The sequence below is a fragment of the Hyaena hyaena genome, unplaced genomic scaffold (assembly GCF_003009895.1).
Source record: "Hyaena hyaena isolate Hyena2069 unplaced genomic scaffold, ASM300989v1 scaffold_704, whole genome shotgun sequence".
Taxonomy (NCBI): Eukaryota; Metazoa; Chordata; class Mammalia; order Carnivora; family Hyaenidae; genus Hyaena; species Hyaena hyaena.
Genome location: NW_024081336.1, coordinates 535,031 through 556,650, shown reverse-complemented (window position 1 = coordinate 556,650; position 21,620 = coordinate 535,031). Strand labels below are relative to the sequence as shown.

General features: G+C 34.3%; 1 protein-coding gene across 1 annotated transcript in view; it reads left to right on the top strand.

Moving 5' to 3' along the window:
• Window positions 1-21,620, top strand: part of ABCD2 (ATP binding cassette subfamily D member 2) — a 60,455-nt gene that overhangs the window by 23,045 nt on the left and 15,790 nt on the right. Inside the window, exon 7 of the mRNA XM_039217665.1 lies at window positions 19,683-19,828. Within this exon, the coding sequence (XP_039073596.1) occupies window positions 19,683-19,828 (146 nt within the window). The remainder of the gene's footprint in view (window positions 1-19,682; window positions 19,829-21,620) is intronic.

Here is a 21,620-nt window from a genome sequence, read left to right as displayed (position 1 = left end):
CTATTTCAGATTTCCTACATAATATAAAAAATACAGTTCTTGAATATAGCTGTGACCTGAGCAACACAGGACATTTCAAAGGCATATAAAAGTGTATAACCCAGCAAAATCATCCTTCAGAAATTAAGGAAAAATAAAGACTTTCCCAGGCAAACAAAAGCATAAGGAATCCTTTACCACTAGACCTGCCTTACAAGAAATGCTGAAAGGAGTTCTTGAAACTTAAATGAAGGTAACTAGTAACATGAAAACATATGAAAATATACAACACTGGTAAAGGTAAATATATAGTCAAATTCAGAATATTCTAATACTATAATAAGATGGTATGTTAACCACTTAAATATTAGTATGAAAGTTAGAGGACAGAATATTAAAAAAAACTACAATTCATATAACCTTTAAGTGATACACAATATGAAAAGAGATAAATTGTGATTTAAAAAATTTTTATGCTTTATTTATTTTTGAGACACAGAGGGACAGAGCATGAGCTGGGAAGGGGCAGAGAGAGAGGGAGACACAGAATCCAAAACAGGCTCCAGGCTCTGAGCTGCCAGCACAGAACCCAATGCGAGGCTCGAACCCCCCAACCGCAAGATCAAAACCTGAGCCAAAGTCAGACGCTCAACTGACTGAGCCACCCAGGCGCCCCTAAATTGTGATATTAAGAACATAAAAGAAAGGGTAGAGTTAAAATTTTTTTTTTAATGATCATTCATTTTTGAGAGACAGAGACAGAGTGGGAGTGGGGGAGGGGCAGAGAGAAACAGAGACACAGAATCCAAAGCAGTTTCTAGGTCTGAGTTGTCAGCATAGAGCCCAATGTAGGGCTTGAACCCACGACTATGGGATCATGACCTGAGCTTAAGTTGAATGTTCAACTGATTGAGCCACTGTGGTGCCCCAGAGTAGGGTTTTTATATGCAGTTGAAGTTAGGTTGTTACCACAAAGCAAAAAACTATAGTAGATTCATAAGTAAAGAAAAGGGAATTAGCATACTACTATTGAAAATCACCAATTCACAAAGGAGGGCTGCAGGAGAGGAAGAAAGGAGCCAGAGAACTACAAAAAAAGCCAGAAAACAATAAGCCAGTATTGTATCCTTGCCTATTAACACTTACCCTTGATGTAAATGGATTGAATTCTTCAATCAAAAGGCATAGAGAGACTGGATGGATAAAAAAACAAGACCCAACTATATGCTGCCTGCAAGAGACTCACTTCAGCTTTAAGGACACACATAGATTGAAAGTGAAGGGATGAAAAAAGATATTCCACATTAATGGAAACCAAAAGAGACCAAGAGTAGCTATGCTTATATCAGGCAAAACACACTACAAGTGAAAAATGGTAATGAGACAAAGAAAGTCATTATATAAAGAAAATGTGTCCAATGTATCAAGAAGATACAATAATTGTAGTATATATGCACCCAACAGTGGAGACCTAAATATATTAAGCAAATACTAACAGATCTGAAGGAAATTACACAATACATTAATAGTTGGGGACTTCAGTACCCTACTTTTAACAACAGATCATTCAGACAGAAAATTAATAAGAAACATTGGACTCAAACCATACTGTACACCAAATGGACCTAACAGACATATACAGATATTCTATCCAATAGCAGCAAAATACATATTCTCAAGCATGCATGGAACATTGTCTAGGAATATCAGATAACACAAAACAAGTTTTAGCAAATTTAAGAAGATTGAAATTATACCAAGTATTTTTTTCTCACTACAATAGTATGAAACGTATCAAAAATAGGAGGAAAACTGGAAATTTTACAAATATGTGGAAATTAAATACCACACTCCTGAGCAACCAATGGGTCAAAGAAGAAATCAAAAGAGTAATTAAAAAATCTTGAAACAAATGAAAATAGAAACTAAAACATATGGGATGCTATGATAGCAGTTCTAAGGTGATCATTTATATCAATAAATGCCTGTATTAAAAATGACAAAAAGAGATTTCTAATAGACTTAACTTTGTGCCTCAATGAACTAGAAAAAGAAGAAAAAATAAAACCCACAGTTAACAGAAGGGAGGACATAACTAATATCAGAGCAGAAATAAGTGCAATAGAGACTAAAAGAACAATAAAAAAAAATCAACAAACCTAGGAGGTAATAGTTTGAAAAGATAAATAATATTGATAAACCTTTAGCTAGACTAAGGGAAAAAGAAAGAAGACTCCAATAAATAAAATTAGAAAGGGGAAACATTACAACTGATACACCTAAAATATATATGTTCTGAAAAAAACTATTATGAATAATGTATGCCAACAAATTGGATAACCTAGAAGAAACGGATAACTACCTAGACATATGCAACTTACCAAGACTGAATTATGAAGAAATAAAATATGAAAAGGCCAATAACAAGAAAGGAGATTAAATCAGTAATGAAATACCTTCAAGGAAAGAAAAGCCCAAACCAGTTGGTTTCACTGGCTAATTTCTAACCAACATTTAAAGAAGAATTAATGAAAGTCTTCTTAAATTCTTCCAAAAAATCAAAGAGGAAAGATCACTCCTAAACTCATTATACGAGGCCAGCACTACCTTGATAACAAAGCAAGATAAGGACATAACAAAAATAAGAATACTATAGACCAATATCTGAGATCAATATAGATGTAAAAATTCTCAATAAAATTAACAAACCAAATTTAACAGCTCATCAGAAGAATCATACTATGATCAAGCAAGATTTATTCCTGGGATGTGTTTAACATATGCAAATCAATAAATGTAACGTACCACATTAATAGAATAAAAGATAAAATCATAGAATTATCTCAATAGATGAAGAAAAAGTATTTGAAAAAATATAGCATGCTCTCATGACAAAATCTCTCAGCAAGGTGGGTATATAAGGAATATACCTCAACATTATAAAAGGCCATATATGACAAATCCGCAGCTAACATAATACTCAACAGTGAAAGGTTGAAAGCTTTGTCCCTAAGATCAAGAGCAAGAGAAGGATACCCAATCTGACCACTCTTGTACAACATAGTACTGGAATTTCTAGCCAAAGCAATTAGGCAATATATAGAAATAAAAGACATCCAAATCAAAAGGGAAGAAGTAAATTGTCTTTGTTAGTAGATGGTATGATCTTACATATAGAAAATCCTGAAGGCTCCACCAAAACATTCAGAACAAATCAATGAATTAAATGAAGATGTAGGATACAAAACTAACATATAGAAACTAACTGCATTTCTATACACTAACAACAAAGTATCCAAGAAAAGAAATAAATAATCTCATTTACAATACCATTGAAAACAATAAAGTACTTAGATATAAATTTGACCAAGGGGATGAGAAATCTGTATATTGAAACTATATGACTTTGATGAAAGGAACTGAAGAAGACATAAATTGAAAGATATCCCAAGTTCATGGATTGGATGAATTAATATTGCTAAAATGTCCAAACTACTCAAAGCCATCTATAGATTCAGTGCAATTCTGGTCAAAATCTCAATTGCATTTTTCATAGAGATAGAAAAAATAATCCTAAAAATTGTGTGAAGCCACAAAATGACCTGAATAACAAAGGCAATCTTGAGAAATAACAACAAAGCTGGAAGCATTGCACTTCTGATTTCAACTATACTTCAAACCTACAGTCATCAAAACAGTATGACACTAGCATAAAAATAGACATAGACCATTGGAATAGTATCAAAAGCCCAGAAATAAACCCCTGCATATGGTCAACTAATATTTGACAAGGGAGCCAAGACTACACAATGAGGAAAGGATAGTCTCTTTAACAACGGTTTAAAAAAAAAAAAAAAAAAACCTAAATGACCACATGCAGAAAAATGAAATTGGAACCGTATCTTACACCATTCACAAAAACGAACTTGAAATGGATTGATAACTTGAATGTGAGACCTGAAGCCATAAAAGTCCTAGAAGAAAATAGGGGAAAACTCCTTGACATTGGTCTGGGGAATGATTTTTTGGCTTTAACACCTAAAGCACAAACAGCAAAAGCAAAAATCAATAGGTGGGAATATATCAGCATATAGAAGGGGAGAAAATATTTGCAGATCTTTTATCTAGTAAGGGTTTAATATCCAAAAAATATAAAGAACACATATAGCTCATTAGCAGAAACTCAGTCTGATTTAAAAATGGGCAGAGAATCGAATAGACATTTTTTTTCAAAGACAAATGGCCAACAGCTACATGAAAAGGTGGTAACATCACTGAATGCAAACCTTATTGACAATGAGTTATCACCTAACACCTGTTAGAATGACTGTTATCAAAGAGACAAGAAATAACAAGTATTAGCAAGGATGTGGAGAAGAAGGGATCCTGTGCACTGTTAGTGGGAATGTAAATTGGCTTAGTCATTGCAGAAAATATGGAGGCTCCCCCCAAAATTAAAAAGAACTATCATATGATCCAGCAATACCACTTCTGGGTATATATAACTGAAGGAAATGAAAACAGGATCTTGAAGAGATACCTGTATTCCCATGTTCATTGCAGTATTATTTGCAATAGCCAAGATATGAAAACAACCTCAGAGTCCATCAACAGTTGAATGGAAAGAAGAGATGTGGTATGTATACACTGGAAACTTCTTCAGCCTAGAGAAAAAAGGAAATTCTGGTATCCATGACAACATGAATGGATCTTGAGGGCATTATGCTAAGTGAAATAATTCTGACAAAGAAAGACAAATACTGTATGATAACACCTACATGTGGAATCTAAAAAAACCAAACTTATAGAAACAGAGAATAGAATTGTGGTTACCAGGAGCCAGAGAGTAGAGGAAATGGGAAGATGTGGGTCAGGGACACAAAATTCTAGTTAGAAGATGATTAAGTTCAGGGAATCTATGAAGTGCTGTAATGACAGTCAACAATAACATATACGTGGAAGTTGTTGAGTATAAATTTAAAATGTTCTCACCATAATAAAGTAATGATAATTATGTCAAGTGATAAAATCATCAGGTAACACTTCAGCGATCATCATTTTGCTATATATAAGTACATCAAATCAACATTTTTATACCTTAAACTTACACAATGTTGTACATCAATTTTATCTCAGGAAAGCTGGAAAAAAATGCCACTGAACTGTACCCATAAAAAATGGTTAAGATGGCAAATTTTATGTTATGTGTACTTTACCAAATTTTTAAAAAGTGGGAAAAAAAGAAAGTACATAAATCCCAGTGTTTGCCCTCAGAGAGCCCTATGTTATTTTGCAACAAACATAAATCACTGAGAAACTTGTTCTTAGATATGATATTTACTGTTGACTAAGCAAAAGGTCAACTGCAGCTTAGTTAAGGAGACATGAAACTAAAACTATTTTTTAAGGCTAAAGGTGTTTTAAAATAATTACTGTTAAAAGTCGTTTTATCTTGATTATATATCCTCTAGAAATATGAAATTTTGTATATATGTTTAAAATTTTATACTTCTAGAAGGTATATAATCAAGATAAAATTACTTTTAATGATGAGAGAGACAGTGTGAGCAAGGGAGGGTCAGAGAGAGAGGGAGATACAGAATCTGAAACAGGCTCCAGGTTCTGAGCTAGCTATCAGCACAGAGCCCAACGTGAGGCCCGAACCCATGAACCGTGAGATCACGACCTGAGCCAAAGTTGGGAGCTTAACCAACTGAGCCACCCAGGCACCCCAGGACACTCATATTTTAAATTACATCTTCAGAGAATGTTACTGTGGCTCAGTTTGCAAGCTGGGAAACCTGAATTCCTAAGAAATTGTGAAATCTCCTCAATATCATCCCAGTTACTGTCTTCTAATACTTAAACAATGTTAATAATGAGAACCAAATAAAAAAAAATCTTAGTTCAAGAATACAAATAAAAATTGTGCTAGATAAATTAGTTTATAAACAGCTTCCTCTCATTCTATTTCATTAATGTTCCCAAATACCTAAGGTGGATTTGTGATCTACTTTTGCATTCACCAATCCACTAATTTATGACCCATTAGTCATGTAGTAATTCTGTACTACATCTCTATATCTTCAGCCACTAAAACCTCAAAACCCAATCATTTACTTGTTTAGTTCACCAGCTAACAAAACAGTATTATATGCTAACATTCACCTAAATGGGAAACTGAAACATTTTCATGGGGTTTGGGGGCACAGAGAGTGAGGAGAGGGAAGGAAGGAGTGGGAGAGGAACAAAGAGGGAAGGAATGGAGAGAAGGGAGGGAAGAAAGACATAAGAAATAATTGTTTATTAACAAAAGGTAACAAAATCTTGGCTTCTTTTATATTACTTTTTTTTTTCTTTTTAATCATCCAGAGGACCGTTGGTATACATCACATGTCTTTTCTCAGAAATAGTCTCCAGTCGGACACCAACACACTATGTAATTCTGTTCCCAGAGCTTTTGCTCTCACTATCCTTCTTTGGTAGAAATATCTTGGGACAGAAATTTTAACCATGATGTTTTTACTACTAAACCCTTATGCCTTAATACTTAGCATTCAACAGATCTGAAATAGATTCAGACTTCCCATAATTGTGTATGAAAAGATAACTTGTGCAAATTTTTGTCTACCTTTGACTTTGGAGTTTGAGAAGTAAGAGGTTAGGAAAGTGAGAGAAGGACTGTATTATAAGGTTTGATTTGTTTGACTAAACATTTTTTAAAAGAAAGAGAAAACAGGAAAAAAAGCAGGAAAAAGGTATAGAATGGCTAGGATATTATACTTCATATCTTAGGAACATTAATGTATATTATTCTTTGTCAATACTCTACTCTTTTTTTAAAATATAAGTGTTTTTAAAAGTTCTGCTATAAGATACTGTGCAGGATAGACAATGAGTAAGACATATTTGCTCTCAATGTAGAGCTTATGTTAAATTTGATTATAAATAAAAACATGAAATCAATGTCAATAAAAGTAGTAATAAGTGCCTCAAGAAAAGCAAGAAACGCTGTAGATATTCAAAAGGAGGAAAACCATGATATAACAGTATGTTATTTGACCTGGGTTTTGAAAGTAATTAGGATTTTAACAGTTGTCATGAATTGAATGTTTCTTCAATGACTAAATAGATCAGAAATGCCTCAGACTGAAGTACACGAACAATTACCCTTTTTCTTTTTGGACACTTCTAAGCAAGATTGTCCTATCCACCCTTCCTCTAATATACCACCAAAGTGAGAAAAGCAAACATTTATTAGACTCACCTCTATTAATATTACGTCATTGGAATTAATAGTGCCCATCCCCTAGGTCCTTAAGCAGTGCTAAAGTGTTCTTTATGCTGAAGGTGTTTGAATGACCTTTTCTTAAAATAAAATTTAAACATTCGTTGCTTATTTTTGAGAGAGAGAGAAAGAGAGAGAGCAGAGGAGGGAGACAGAGGATCCAAAGCAGGCTCTGAGCCGACAGCAGTGAGCCTGAAGCAGGGCTTGAACTCACAAACCGTGAGATCATGACCTGAGCTAAAGTCAGATGCTCAACTGACTGAGCCACCCAGACACTCCTCTTTGAAACATTTTCTAAAGTTCTTTGGTACTTTGTGGGTCTATAATTTGCCTATTTTCCACCTAAGGAACTTATATCCTCTTTATGGGTAAATGGCACATTTTTCTTATATATATAATATAATCTTATATGTTAAATTTAGTCTGTAATTACTCCTTGAAGAATATAACAGAAGATGGCATAACTTCTATTATACTCATTACTTCTCATTCTCTTTTGTCAGGAGATATTCTGAAATTATAAAAAGCTTTTTATTTATCAGTTCAGTAATTGTTTACTACTTCATTCTAGGAGAGTATATCCAAGTACCATGTAGCTTAATCTTCTAGACTAAATGTAAATACTACTTAATAAGTAAAATAGTTATGAACCACATTTTTAAATTAAATGAAACAGGGGGCGACTGGGTGGCTCAGTTGGTTAAGCGTCTGACTTCCGCTCAGGTCATGATCTCATGGTTCATGGGTTCAAGCCCCGCATCGGGCTCTGTGCTGACTGCCAGCTCAGAGCCTGAGGCCTGTTTCGGATTCTGTATCTCCCTCTCTTTCTGACCTTCCCCTGCTCACACTGTCTTTCTCTCTCTTGGAAATAAATTTAAAAAAAAAACATTAAAAAAGAAAAATTTTAAAAAATAAATTAAATGAAACAGAAAAATCCTAAATTTGATTGTACGTAAGAATGATAGCATGATTAAAAAGACTGTAAAGAAAATTAAATATAGACAATGTTACCTCTGACTACCTTTTAATGTATAAATAGTACTTACTGATTATGCTCTGCATAAGTCATGCTAAATAAAATCTTTTAAATAATTAAATCGAAATTCAAAGAGATTAGAGACTTTAATAGAGCCAGAGTTAGAGTTCATCAAATCTCTAGCTATAAATTCCTCTGCATTCCCTGCCTCTTATTTTCAGATTAACAAAATAATCACATTAAAAACATCTACCTGTGATTGAAAAAAATAAACCATTGTTGACCTTAAATGTTTTCTCAGATAATAATAATAATTAAATCCTCCTGAGAACTGTTCCAGATTTATGGGGAATAATAAACTATGATTCTTTTATAGTTTGCATTCACTTTCAAAAATTTCTGTCTTCTTCAATTGTTTTACTTAGTCAGATGAGCTTATAACATGAAACCTCTTCTTTTAGCAGTGCCAGCATTTAGTCCATGCTTTCTGTGATGGCATTTGCACACATGCCTTTAATGATTTAGCTGATGCATTTTTACTTATTTTTTTATTGAGGTATAATTGATTAGCCTATGTATTTTTACCATAAAGTGAATTAATACTGATTTTTATTTGAGAATCTTATGGCCTCTTGAAATAATTGATAGATCCTGGGGCATATTTAGCAAGGGTAAGTATCTCTGCACTTATTACTTTGTTTTTTGTTTTGTTTTTGTTAATTTACAATGTGTCAGGCAACTATTATGCATTAGTCACTATTCTACACATATTATAGGTTTCTAATTTTTCTGTATGAAAACCCATAAAGTTGGCGTTAGTATTCCTATTTTATAGATGAGAAAACTTAGGTTGCAAGCAGATGACTACAGCTAACATTGAACTCGGGTATGTCTGACTCTAAAGTCATTTTGTCTTAGGTATTGCTAGTGGCAGGGCACATTTTTCTGAAAAATAGCTACTCTCTTGCCTGACCTTGCCAGTATCACTTGTTTGCTTGGAATGCTAAATCTGTGCTAATATGAAGCTATTGTTTAGAAGCAGAGGTCCATATAAGGCTGGGGGTGCAGGGCAATCCAAGACAATTTTAGCATAAAATTTAGCATAGGTACTGGCTGTCATTCATTTATGTTAATGTGAAGGAAACTATATTCTTGTGTAACACTGAAATGCCTTTAAACTATATTCAAATCACATTCAAAAAAGACTATCTTTATTCTTTCCTATTCTTCTAAAACCCATTTATCTGTAAAATTTTAAATGATTTCTAAAAATAGTCCCTTAATTTAAAATCAGACTTCCTGAAGAGATATAAAACAAGCAAATATTAATTTTAATAATGCATTATGGCATTAAAGATCATTATTTAACCTTTATGTTGTAAAAAAAAAAAAAGTGACTGTCTTCTGCATCAGAACAGATTTTTGGTTTAATCAGAATGAACAAAACACTTAAATAACACCAATAACACCAACATTGACAAACCGCATTGCAGGCTAAGGTATGTTGTGCCAAATGAGTTTTTTAAATACTTAAAAATCTGAACATCCTGGGGCACCTGGGTGGCTCAGTTGGTTAAGCATCCAAATTTGACTCAGGTCATGATCGTGGATTGGAGCCCCACATTGGGCTCTGTGCTGACAGCTCAGAGCCTGGAGCCTGCTTCAGATTCTGTGTCTCCCTCTCTCTCTGCCCCTCTCCTGCTCAGGCTCTGTCTCTGTCTCTCTCAAGAATAAACAAACATTGGAGTGACCTGGTTGGCTCAGGTCAGATTTCATGGTTCATGGGTTCAAGCCCCATATCAGCCTCTGTACTGTCAGCTCAGAGCCTGGAGCCTGTTTCGGATTCTGTGTCTCCCTCTCTCTCTGACCCTTCCCCACTCATGCTCTGTCTCTCTCTGTCTCAAAAATAAATGATAAAAAATTTTAAAAAGAATAAACAAACATTAAAAACAATTTTTTAAAAAAAATCTGAACATCCCTTTGAATTGTTTCTATATAAATATATCCCACAGCTAGGATTTCCTATCTGAAGGGATAGAAGAACTATGCTATAGAAGACCACCATTTAAGCCATACATATAAAAACCAAAGAATGACTATTAAAGAACCAGGGGCATGTGAGATGAGGAGGGAGCTAGACCTAGTTTGCCTCCTTTCTCCATGGCAGAGAGAGTGCTCTCATAGTCAATAAAGTAATTTCAGTGAGATCCTAGCTTTCCTTTGCTTTGCTTTTTCCTTTTCTTTCCTTCTTGCTTGCTTGCTTGCTTTCCTTTTCTTTTGCCTCAGTTTTCAGATTTTTTTTTTTTTTTCAAATAGTTTATTGTCAAATTAGTTTCTACATAACACTCAGTGCTCATCCCCAAAGTGCCCTCCTCCATGCCAATCCCCCCCCCCACATCCATCAGTCCTCAGTTTTTGTCAGCATTCAAGAGTCTCTCATGGTTTGCCTCTCTCCCTTTCCCCCACCATTTCCGCCCTTCTTCTCCCCCTTGTTCCTCCTTCAAGTCTCTCCTAATCCTCCTATACGTGCAAACATATGATATTTGTCCTTCTCTGCCTGACTTATTTCGCTCAGCATAACACCCTCAAGGTCCATCCATGTTGCTACCCCAATGTTCATAGTTTTCAGATTTAAAAATGAAGATGTAGCCTGGAAAAGGACCTATGTAAGAATATAGGGGAATGCAAGTTTAAATAGCTTGATTACCATTTTCCTCTGGGTTTCTAGTTTTCAGACTTTTTGATTCTTAACGAATCTCTAAGTGCAAAAACATAAATAGGGAGAGCCTCTGAAGGACAAAGAATATGTTTATTTAAGTAAGATGCAGGCTACCCGGACCATTTCCTAAGTGGAATGTTGGTCTGAAAGAGAATAAAGGAAGAATGTGATATGCTTAATTCAGGGCTACTCACGGAGCCCCCTACCCAGTCGGTTACACATACAGTGGTCTTGCTGACTCAAAATTAGACAAATCTGGGCTTAGGGAGTGAGAGTTATTACTAGAACAGACTTTGCCCATATTGAGTTACTACTGAACAAATCTTTATAGACTTTAAGCTAGAAAGGGCATCTGCATATCTGTAAGGCACTGGTGGTATCTACAGAATCTATAGAATAGTTTATTGTAACAGAGCAATGAACACTGATGAATGATTGAATAAATGAGTGGATGAACATCTCCATAGATTTGGTTTCTACTGCCAAAATACTAGCTCCATATACTAATTAGGAAGCAAACTATTTATTTTGTTGCATGCACTAGATATGCCACATAATCCTTTTTATGATGGGGATAAATATTTGTAACTTAACATGTCCCTTGTAAAAGAAATTATTTTAGCCGTGAAGAAGGCTCAGTAATATTGCTGTAGCTAATTTACTTCTATTCCTTTGCTTTATGACTATTAGACTAAAAGCAAGTAAACTTTGCATAAATATCTTTGGGCAACTGGCTGACAACTGAAAATTATACATTTTGGTACTACCTGTGTAGTAATTGGTACAGTTCAGTTTTTTAAAACTGTCTCAAAGGAATCTATAAATGTAACCAATTTCCTATATTTCTCTTTTGCTTGGTAAAATATTTAGGATATTTTTTCATATTTAACTCTTCTATGGGTTAATTTATGAAAATAATAATGGAAAAAATCTTCCTTTGCATCTGTAAGTTTTCCTCAATTTATGAGTCAATTATTAGGTTGCACCATATGGAATTAGAATTTTTGTAGGTCAAAAAGTCAAATAACAGGGATTTCAAATGGTAATCTAATATAATGATAAATACTCTTAAAGTTGATTTTTAAGAAGATTGCATACTCATCACGTTAGCCATAGTTTGATGATTCCACTATTCTTATTACTTGGAAGTAAATATAGTCCCTGCTCATCAGGGGCTGTGCATATCTCTGCTTTGGCACCTAGAAATAACATGCTAAAAATATAATTTCAATAATAGTTAATATCTCCTTTTAGTTGAGTATTTTTTCTTTTTGCTACACATTTATTTTAAGAATATTAGAAATGACTTATGCATTGAGGACTCCAATTTAATTCTTGCTATTCAGGAGAAAAAATTGATGACATGATTGGTTCCAGTGTGTACCTTTATATGAATTATTAATAGCTAGACTTTATGGCTTTCAGATTGCTAACTTCTGATCACTATGGTAACACAGCAGTACTTAGCTGTACCTTATTCTTAAATTTAACACATCTCATGTTTAAATATAGTTAATATTGCTGTTAAATTTTTATAAATATTGTTAAAAACTAAATTCCAGATGACTATGAAACATTTTGTATTTTGGGTGATCATTCCAGAGACTCCAAGCACAAGAGACAGAGCCAACATTCTTGACATTTTCTCCTCCTTTCTACTTTTTTTTTATAAATTTTAAAAAATGTTTTATTTATTTCTGGGAGAGAGAGAGAGACAGCGTGAGCAGGGGAGGGTCAAGAGAGAGGGAGTCACAGACTGAAACAGGCTTCAGGCTCTGAGCTGGCAGTCAGCACAGAGCCCGACGCGGGGCTCGAACCCACGAACCGCGAGATCATGACCTAAGCGAAAGTCGGACGCTTAACCGACTAAGCCACCCAGGCGCCCTTCCTCCTTTCTAGTTTTATCTCTATTAAAGAAAAATAAAATATAGATACACCATGAGTATTAACCTTAATAAATGTTAATATATTTTGCCAAACAATCAAATTGTCAGATTTTTAAATGTTAATACAGAAAAGTGGGAAGTAGAATACAAATTATCAATGTACACTGAGATATTTGTAATATAAATATAAAAAGCCATAATCACTGGGAATGGATTTGATCTGATATAATTTTAATTTTACTATTATAGCCAACAGTTTTAAATATACATGCATTAGAAGTAATCCCAGATTACAAAGAAAAACAATCATGATAATTGTTTAAATAATAATTATTTAAATTATAATGTGATACCTATGAATTTATTCCGATATCTTTTCTACAGCAAATAGAGGTGATTCTAAATGTTAGAAAAAAGTAAATTAAAACCAGTTAGTGTTTCTTTTTTGAAATATTCTATTATAAGCAAACTATTTCTTTTGTTGTTTTTAGTAGGTATGTTGCAGGATCCCTTTTCTGATGGGCCAGAGCAAGTAAGCTAATAACATTCTGACATGGTAACTGATCCACTTGAAATATTTAGAAGATAATCTGAATAGGTCTATATATCTAGAAAGGAAAGTTCAGTAAAGGGTACTTTAAGTGCTTATCAATTATGTATAACTTTAGTAGGACTAGAGGAACTTGAGCTAGCTTAAAATGTTAAATTCCAAGCCTTTGAGCTGAAAAAGGATTGAATGCAAATTAACCATATAAACATTGGATACAGGGCCTCCATTTCTTATGCTTCCAAAGACATTCAATACCATCCCCACTTTTCTTGAAATAGCTTTTCCAGATAATTTGATGGTAACTATAATTTCATAATATTTTTAAATGAGTATATTAATAAAATCTATCAAAGTATCCTTAGTTGTCATGTACCTCATTAAACACATAAAGAATGTGTTATTTTTACCATTTTACATGATTTTAAAACAATAATTGAGAGGAAATGGGACTTTAATAAAGCAATATTTGTTGAATCCTTATAAATATATAATTTCATATATTTTTTATATAATTTCATCTGTATTCCCTTCACATAAATTTTCAAAGTAGCAATTTTTGTACTCTGTTATATCATTTGATTACCAATAGCTCAAATAATAACTTATGTGAACACGTTTGCTGTTCCTCATTTTGCATCATGATATGTTTATGGTTTGGCATTTTGCTTAAATTTCCTATTGATTGATTTTAAAAATCATGGCTAAACACCATGTTTGTTTTGTTTTGACTTGTTTTGCTTTGCCTTTCATTTCAAGAGTGCTTATTCAAAATGTTATTAGACTTATAAACTCAGTAAAAACTTTGACATTGCAAAAACATAATTTACTTTGTCTTATACTTAAGAACACTTTTGAAATAAATTTCCCTATGTATTAATCAAAGAGAACTGACATATTTCAAAAAGCATAAAGAAATTATAAATAATATAAATTAGCCTTTTAAAAAAGTTACAAAGATTTTCTCCTCCCAGTCCTTCTTACAAAGAAAGCATGTAGAAGCCTTACATGCATTAATACCTTTGAGGCCCTTTTAACTTGCTCCAGTGAACTAAGTGGTGCTCCAATTACTAAGAGAAGTACTTCTTGAGTATTTAACAGAATATGATTTCTAAAATTTACATAGTTAGGTACATGTTATTTATTAATTTTGTGAAAATAATACAAATTTACTATGTGGTATAAAACCACAAGTCTCTTAGCTGGTTAAATAGGAATTTTTTTGCATCTGTTTTTTTTTTTAAATGTTGCTTTTTCACATAGGTAGAGAACTTAAGCCTAAATAGAAATGATTTTTGTTCTGTAACAGTTTATTGAATGCCTACTGTGTACCTACACTGTTCTAAGTGTTCTGACTGCATTGCTTCATTTAAGCATTATACAAACCCACTGCTTCTTTTAGTTTTCATAAGAAATGGAATAAAGTTACTCTACAAATGAGGTAGTTCTAGTTCAGAATTTGGGTCACATTGCTAGTAAATAGTGAGATTGGAATTACAGCCCAGAACCACCTCTCCAAAGCCAGTTATCACAACTATGACTCTATACTGTCTTCCCTGAAATGTAGACATAAAATATGATTTCATCCAATATTACCAGTTAATGAAGTCTTATGGTAGAATCCTGTAGAAACACTTGTGAAATGAATGTTCAGATGTATTTTATTCATTGTAGTCTCCCTTACATATTGGGTCATGGCTGTTCTACAGATCAAATTATGCCTGGGGTTTATACTATCATATAGAATATGTCTGTGCTTCTAATTTACTTTGGGAATTAGCAAAAGTACTGCCTACTAAGGTTTCCATGGATTTCTTCCTTAACTTGTCTGAGTACCAGCTGAAAAACTACTCATTGACTCTGATAGTCAATTTCTATATTATGCTACTATTATTATTACCAGATATTAACTTAAGATATTGTCACATTATATGAATGCTTAATATAATGTAAACAAATTTTTAATTTATGTTTTTTTTTATTTTTAAATTATGGTTAGACTGGAGAGGGAAAGATAAAGAAGAAGGCAGAAGATATAGAAGAGATATAGAAGAGAGGAAGATATAGGGACATGATAGAAAAAAATGTGACCAGAAATGGTGTAGTCACTTCAGGAAACAGTTGGGTGGTTCCCCAAAAAGTAAACAAAGAATTATCATATGCCCCAGCAATTCCACTCCTAGGTGTATGGCCACTGTTTATAATAGCCAAATAGTGAAAACAACTGGAATATCCATCACCTTATTAATGGATTAACAAAATGTGACATATTCATACAGTGGAATATTATTCAGCCATAAAAGGAATGAAATACTATGATTTGCTACAACATGAATGAATCTGAAAACATGCTAACAGAAAGGCCATCACAAAAGACCACATATTGTGTGATTTCATATATATGAAATGTCCAGAAGAGGCAAATCCATGGGCACGGAACGTAGATTAGTGGTTGTCAGGGGCAGGGAGGAGGGAAGAATGGGGAGTGTCTGCTATTGGGTATGAAGCTTCTTTTTGGTGTGAAGAAAATGTTATGGAATTAGTGATGATGGTTAGATGAGCTTGTGAATAGAATTAAAAAATCATTCAATTGTGTACATTACAAGGGTGGATTTTATGATATGTGAATTATATCTCAATTTTTATTTTTTATTTTTTATATATATTTTTACTTATTTCTGAGAGAGAGACAGTGTGAACAGAGGAGGGTCAGAGAGAGAGGGAGACACAATCTGAAACAGTCTCCAGGCTCTGAGCCAGCTGTCAGCAGAGAGCCCGACGCGGGGCTCGAACCCACGAACCGCGAGATCATGACCTGAGCCGAAGTCGGAGGCTTAACCGACTGAGCCACCCAGGTGCCCCTCAATTTTTAAAATATAGCCAGCGATTCCTATATTTTAAAGACCCCATTGAAAATATTTACATGAATGTATAAACATATCATTAAAATATAAATAGTTTTATTTCAAATATTATTTAAACCTTTTGTAAAATAACCTTGTGTTATCTGTCCTTCAACTAAATCATTTGCATATTATGGGAAAATAGTTAGACGAGTGACCTACAAACATATATTTACATTTAAAATCTTCAACGCTTTCTCTTGCACCCTTCCCCTTTAAAAAATAAGTTGCAGTAATCATAAATCCTCATTCCTAACTACTTCAGGGTGTATTTCCAAAGAGCAGAGATATTCTTTAGCATAACCATAGTACAATGATCAAATCCATGAAAATCCACATTGGTATAATTATCTATACCAATCTATACTTTTGTTGGTTCACAAACTGGCCCCTGTCCCTGGAGGCAAAAGGAGACAGAAGAGACCATTCCTAATTTGCAAGTGGCAGGTTTAATAAGCAAGGGAACATACCACATGAGGCTTGTCTGGGCAGCTACAAGATGAGTGGATCTCAGCACTCACCCACCAGGATCTTAAGCTTATTATGTAGAAGCCGTAACTGGATTTAATCACATATAGCATCCAGATGGTCCCAATAACACCTTACCCTCTCATGCTGTTTCCTTGGAAACGGCTCCAGCTGTGGGAATGATAGGCAGAGCACACATCCCAAGCACATGCGAGGGGGTGAGGAGCCTTCGACTGTCCCATTCTAGCTCATGGTCAACCAGCAGTCATGTCCTTTGAAGGAGCCCCAACAACTTCCCATATTTAAATTTTCAATTTTTAAATTTACAGTTATCATAAAACTATCCTTTATAATAACTTTTTTCACAATTTATTTGCATTTTAGTTGCCATGTTGCTCTAGTTTCTTTTAATCTCACCTCCTCAGCTTCTCTGTTTTTATTTTTTTCTTATGACAGTTATATACATAGAGTGAAGGAACTTTTCTTGTTAATTTAAGAAAGTCCCTCAAATTAGGTTTGTCTGGTAGTTTCCTGATGCAATGATTCAGATTACACTTTTTGTTGTTATTGTTTTCCTTGTGGGGAGGGAGGGGCAAGAATACTACCTATTTCCAAGCTCTGCTGGGTAACCAAAAGCTTGGTATTTAAAACAATATAAATGTATTTTTTCATAATTCTAGAGGTCATGAGTTCAAAATCAAGGTGTTGGCAGGCCTACCATCCCTAAGGAAGCTCTAGGGTAGAATATTTTCTTGCTTCTTCCAGTTCCTGGTCATGCCAGGCATTCCTTGGCCTGTGACAGCACAACCCCAAACTCTGCCTCCGTCTTCACATAACTTTCTTCCCTGTGTTTCTCCTCTGCTTGTAAGGGCAACTATTGGATTTAGGGCCCATCTGGTTAATCCAGGATGATCTCAACTGGAGATCCCTAGCCTAGTTACATCTGTGAAGACCCATTTTTTCCAAATAAGGTCATATTCACAAGTACTTGGGGTTTAGGTCTTCAGGCATATCTTCTTTGGTCCACAGTTCAACTCACTAGAGTACGTAAATGATGTTGTTTCCTCCTCAGAGGATAATACCAGGACACATACCTGGTATTATAGGACATAATATGGACAGAACAGGAAAAAGATTTGTTTAAAGCATGAATTTATACAGACACTAATTCAAATTAAATATTACAGTTTTTTCTTGCCTTCTCACCTTCCATATTTGCATCTTCTTCGTTCCAGAGTGAGAACCCTAGCTCCTAATATTATTAAAATGTTTACTTCTTTGGTCAATCCTGCAACATAGGTAAAATAATTCAGAATTGTTACACCTACATTATTACCAACAAGAAACTTGCCAAATAAGGTTCAAGATTTCTTTGTGGTTCTTTTGGTCTTCAACTGAAATTGTGTAGCCAAGCACAAGCCCAGCACAAGTTACCTCCTCCCCCTTCCTTGTAGTTGTTATTCATTTGATATACCATTCAGTTCATGTGTTTCTGTTTGTACTTAATTTTAAGGTTTCTTCCTTCACCCTTACTGGCTTCTTTTTTTGAACAATGACATTTTAACATGATTCTAAAAGTAAAATTTATAGAAAGGATACTTAGAGAGGCCACTCCCTCCCCTATTAATTCTGCCTTGTTTCTCCAATCTCTAGTAGGTAGCCAATTTTATTAGTTTCTGATTTACTGTGTTTCCTTTTATTAGTTTCTGATTTACTGTGTTTCCTTTTTATGAATGTAATCAGATAAATGTATACTTTCTCATTTTTCTTTCATTTTGTATAGATAGAATATTGTATATTAGTGGTTCACAAATGGAGATGGTTTTGTCTTGTAGGGGACAATATCTGGAGACTTTTTGGGGGGAAAGGACATCTAATAGGTTGAGATGAGGTAGGCTGCTAAACATCTACATACATGAGAGAGCCCTCAACAACAAAGAATTACTGTTTCCATATATTCATAACGCTGCTGCTGAGAAACCCTGCTGTACATCTACTTCTGCACTTTGCTTTTCCACATAAAATTCTGTTTTGGAAAGCCACTCTATAGAGACAGCCCACATCCTGTTTGACAGCTCCATAGTGTAGGTGCTATAGTTTATTCAGTCTCCTTTGTATGGGCTTTTAGTTTGTTTTCAATATTTTGCAATTGTGGATAATGCTGTAATGGATAACCTTACAGACTTTTATTTTTGTAATTTTTGAAGTATATCTTTAGGGTAAATTGCCAGAAGTGGGGAGTGAGTTGTCAAGTTTTTGAACTTCTACCATCTGAAAAGTAAGAAACTCAGTGTAGTTTTAATTTGCACTCCTTTTATTACTAATGGCATTTCTCTCTCTCTCTCTCTTTCTCTTTCTCAGAGAGAGGGATAGAGTGTAAGAAGGGAAGAACAAAGAAAGAGGGAGAGAGAGAATCTCAATCTGGGCATGAAGCCTGACGGGGGGTTCGATCTCATGATCCTGAGATCACAGCCTCAAATCAAGAGTTGGACGCTTAACCAACTGAGCCACCCAGGTGCCCCGCTAATTAGTGGTATTTTTGAAAGCTTTGCTTGTGCACATTTCTGAGTCAAAACCTCAGATTTTATAAGATTTAACTCAAATAATTTCAGATGAATTATAGAAGCAATATTTATAAAATACAATGAAACAAGATATGTGTTTCTGTGCTGAAAATATCCAAATATTCCTTATGGAAACTTTTCTTGTGGCTATATCTCAATAGATTTTTACATGAACATAACAGAGTATTATCTGTCATGCCTGAGAGAGAAATACTCATCACCAGGTAATAAATATAACTCTAGAAATATGGTATTTAAAATGTGCTCTTGAGTTTTCAGACCACAAGATTGTCACACTGAGTAAACTAAATTGACTTTGTACTAGGATTCTTATGTGCTTGGTGTTTTATAGGCCATACATGTCTCTTGGAAGTCTTCGTGATCAAGTCATCTATCCTGACTCTGTGGATGACATGCATGATAAAGGCTATACAGACCATGATCTGGAATGTATTCTACACAATGTCCACCTCTACCACATAGTTCAAAGAGAAGGAGGTAAAGTCTATCATTTTTAAAATTCATTTAACTTTGTTTCAAAAACTAAACTTAGGTAAATAGTGCATATTTTAATGTGAACATATGCTATTATTGGAACATAAATACACAGATGGACTTAATAGCATTTATTGATTTTCCATTATTGACATCCTCTTTTCTGCTTGGTACAGCACAACAGGTTTTTTATTGTCTGCTGCTAGCATTTGAAAACCGTTCTTTTGGGGGTGCCTGGGTGACTCAGTCGGTTAAGTGCTGACTTTGACTCAGGTTGTGATTTCATGGTTGGTGAGTTTGAGCCCTATGTCTGGTTCTGTGCTGACAGCCCAGAGCCTGGAGCTCTGTCAGATTGTGTCTCACTCTCTCTCTGCCCCTGCCCCACTTGTGCTCTGTCTTCTCTCTCTCTCTCTCAAAAATAAATATTAAAAACACATTTCTTTTAAAAATTAAAAGTTTGTTTTCTTCAGATTTGAATATACAAGTGTCTCTGAGACCATTATCAATCCAGATGCATGTAAAATCTATGGCAGAAATATTCTCCTGTCAAGTTCTCAGCTTCCATTACACTTAATAGTTTGAAGAGTGGTATCACAGAACTTCTTTTTTGTTTTCAGACCTAGTCTTACCAATACATTTTTCCCCTCCGTCAAGCAGCACACAGAGAATTAGATAAAATATAGAAACTTCTTTTTTTTAAGTTATTTTTAAATGTTTATTTATTTATTTTTGAAAGGTGGCTGTGGGGGAAAGAGGGAGACAGAATCCCAAGCAGGTTCCACGCTGTCAGTGCAGAGTCCAATGTGCGGCTCAAACTCACGAACTGTGAGATCATGACCTGAGCCAAAATCAGGAGTCGTACACTTATCCCACTGAGCCCCCCAGGTGTCCCTGAAACCTTCTGTACTGTGTGTTTTATGCATAAGGCATTGTTGGAAGTGTAGAAATAACATTTACACATATGAGCTTAAAAAAGAATTACTAATAGTTATACTTTCAAAAAGTTGATAAAACATAATTTGATAGCCTAGAAAAAGTATTGAAATAGCAAACTAGAATTTTAGGTTTAATTTTGCATAGATTTAATCTTTTATTTCCTATCCCATTTACCTATCAGAAGTAGAGTGATTAAGAATGTGAGCTTTGAAGTCAGAGTTCTGGAATCAAATCTTAATTACCACTTTTCTGTATCTTCAATCCCAAAATGGGGATAAATGTCTGCCTATAAGGATTCTGTGAATATCAAATAAGACTCTCTGCAGAGTCATACAACTATATGGTCAATTAATCTTCAACAAAGCAGGAAAAAATATTCGAGAGGAAAAGGAAAGTCTCTTCAATATATGGTGTTGGGAAAACTGGACAGCAACACGAAAAAGAATAAAACTGGACCACTTTCTTACACCATACATAAAAATAAATTCATAGTAGCTTAAAGACCTAAACGTAAGACCTGAAACCATAAAAATCCTAGAAGAGAACACAGGCAGTAACCTCTCTGACATCAGCCATAGCAACTTTTGTCTAGATATGTTGCCTCAGGCAAGGGAAACAAAGCAAAAATAAACTGTTAAGACTATAAGAAAATAAAAAGCTTTTACACAGTGAAGGAAACAATCAACAAAACTCAAAGATGACCTACCAAATGGGAGAAGATATTTGCAAATGACATTTCTGATGAAGGAGTAGTATCTAAAATACGATGTTTTGGGGTACAAACAAATACCAAAAAACAAATAATCCAAATAAAAACAGGCAGAAGACAAGAACAGACATTTCTCCAAAGAAGGCATCC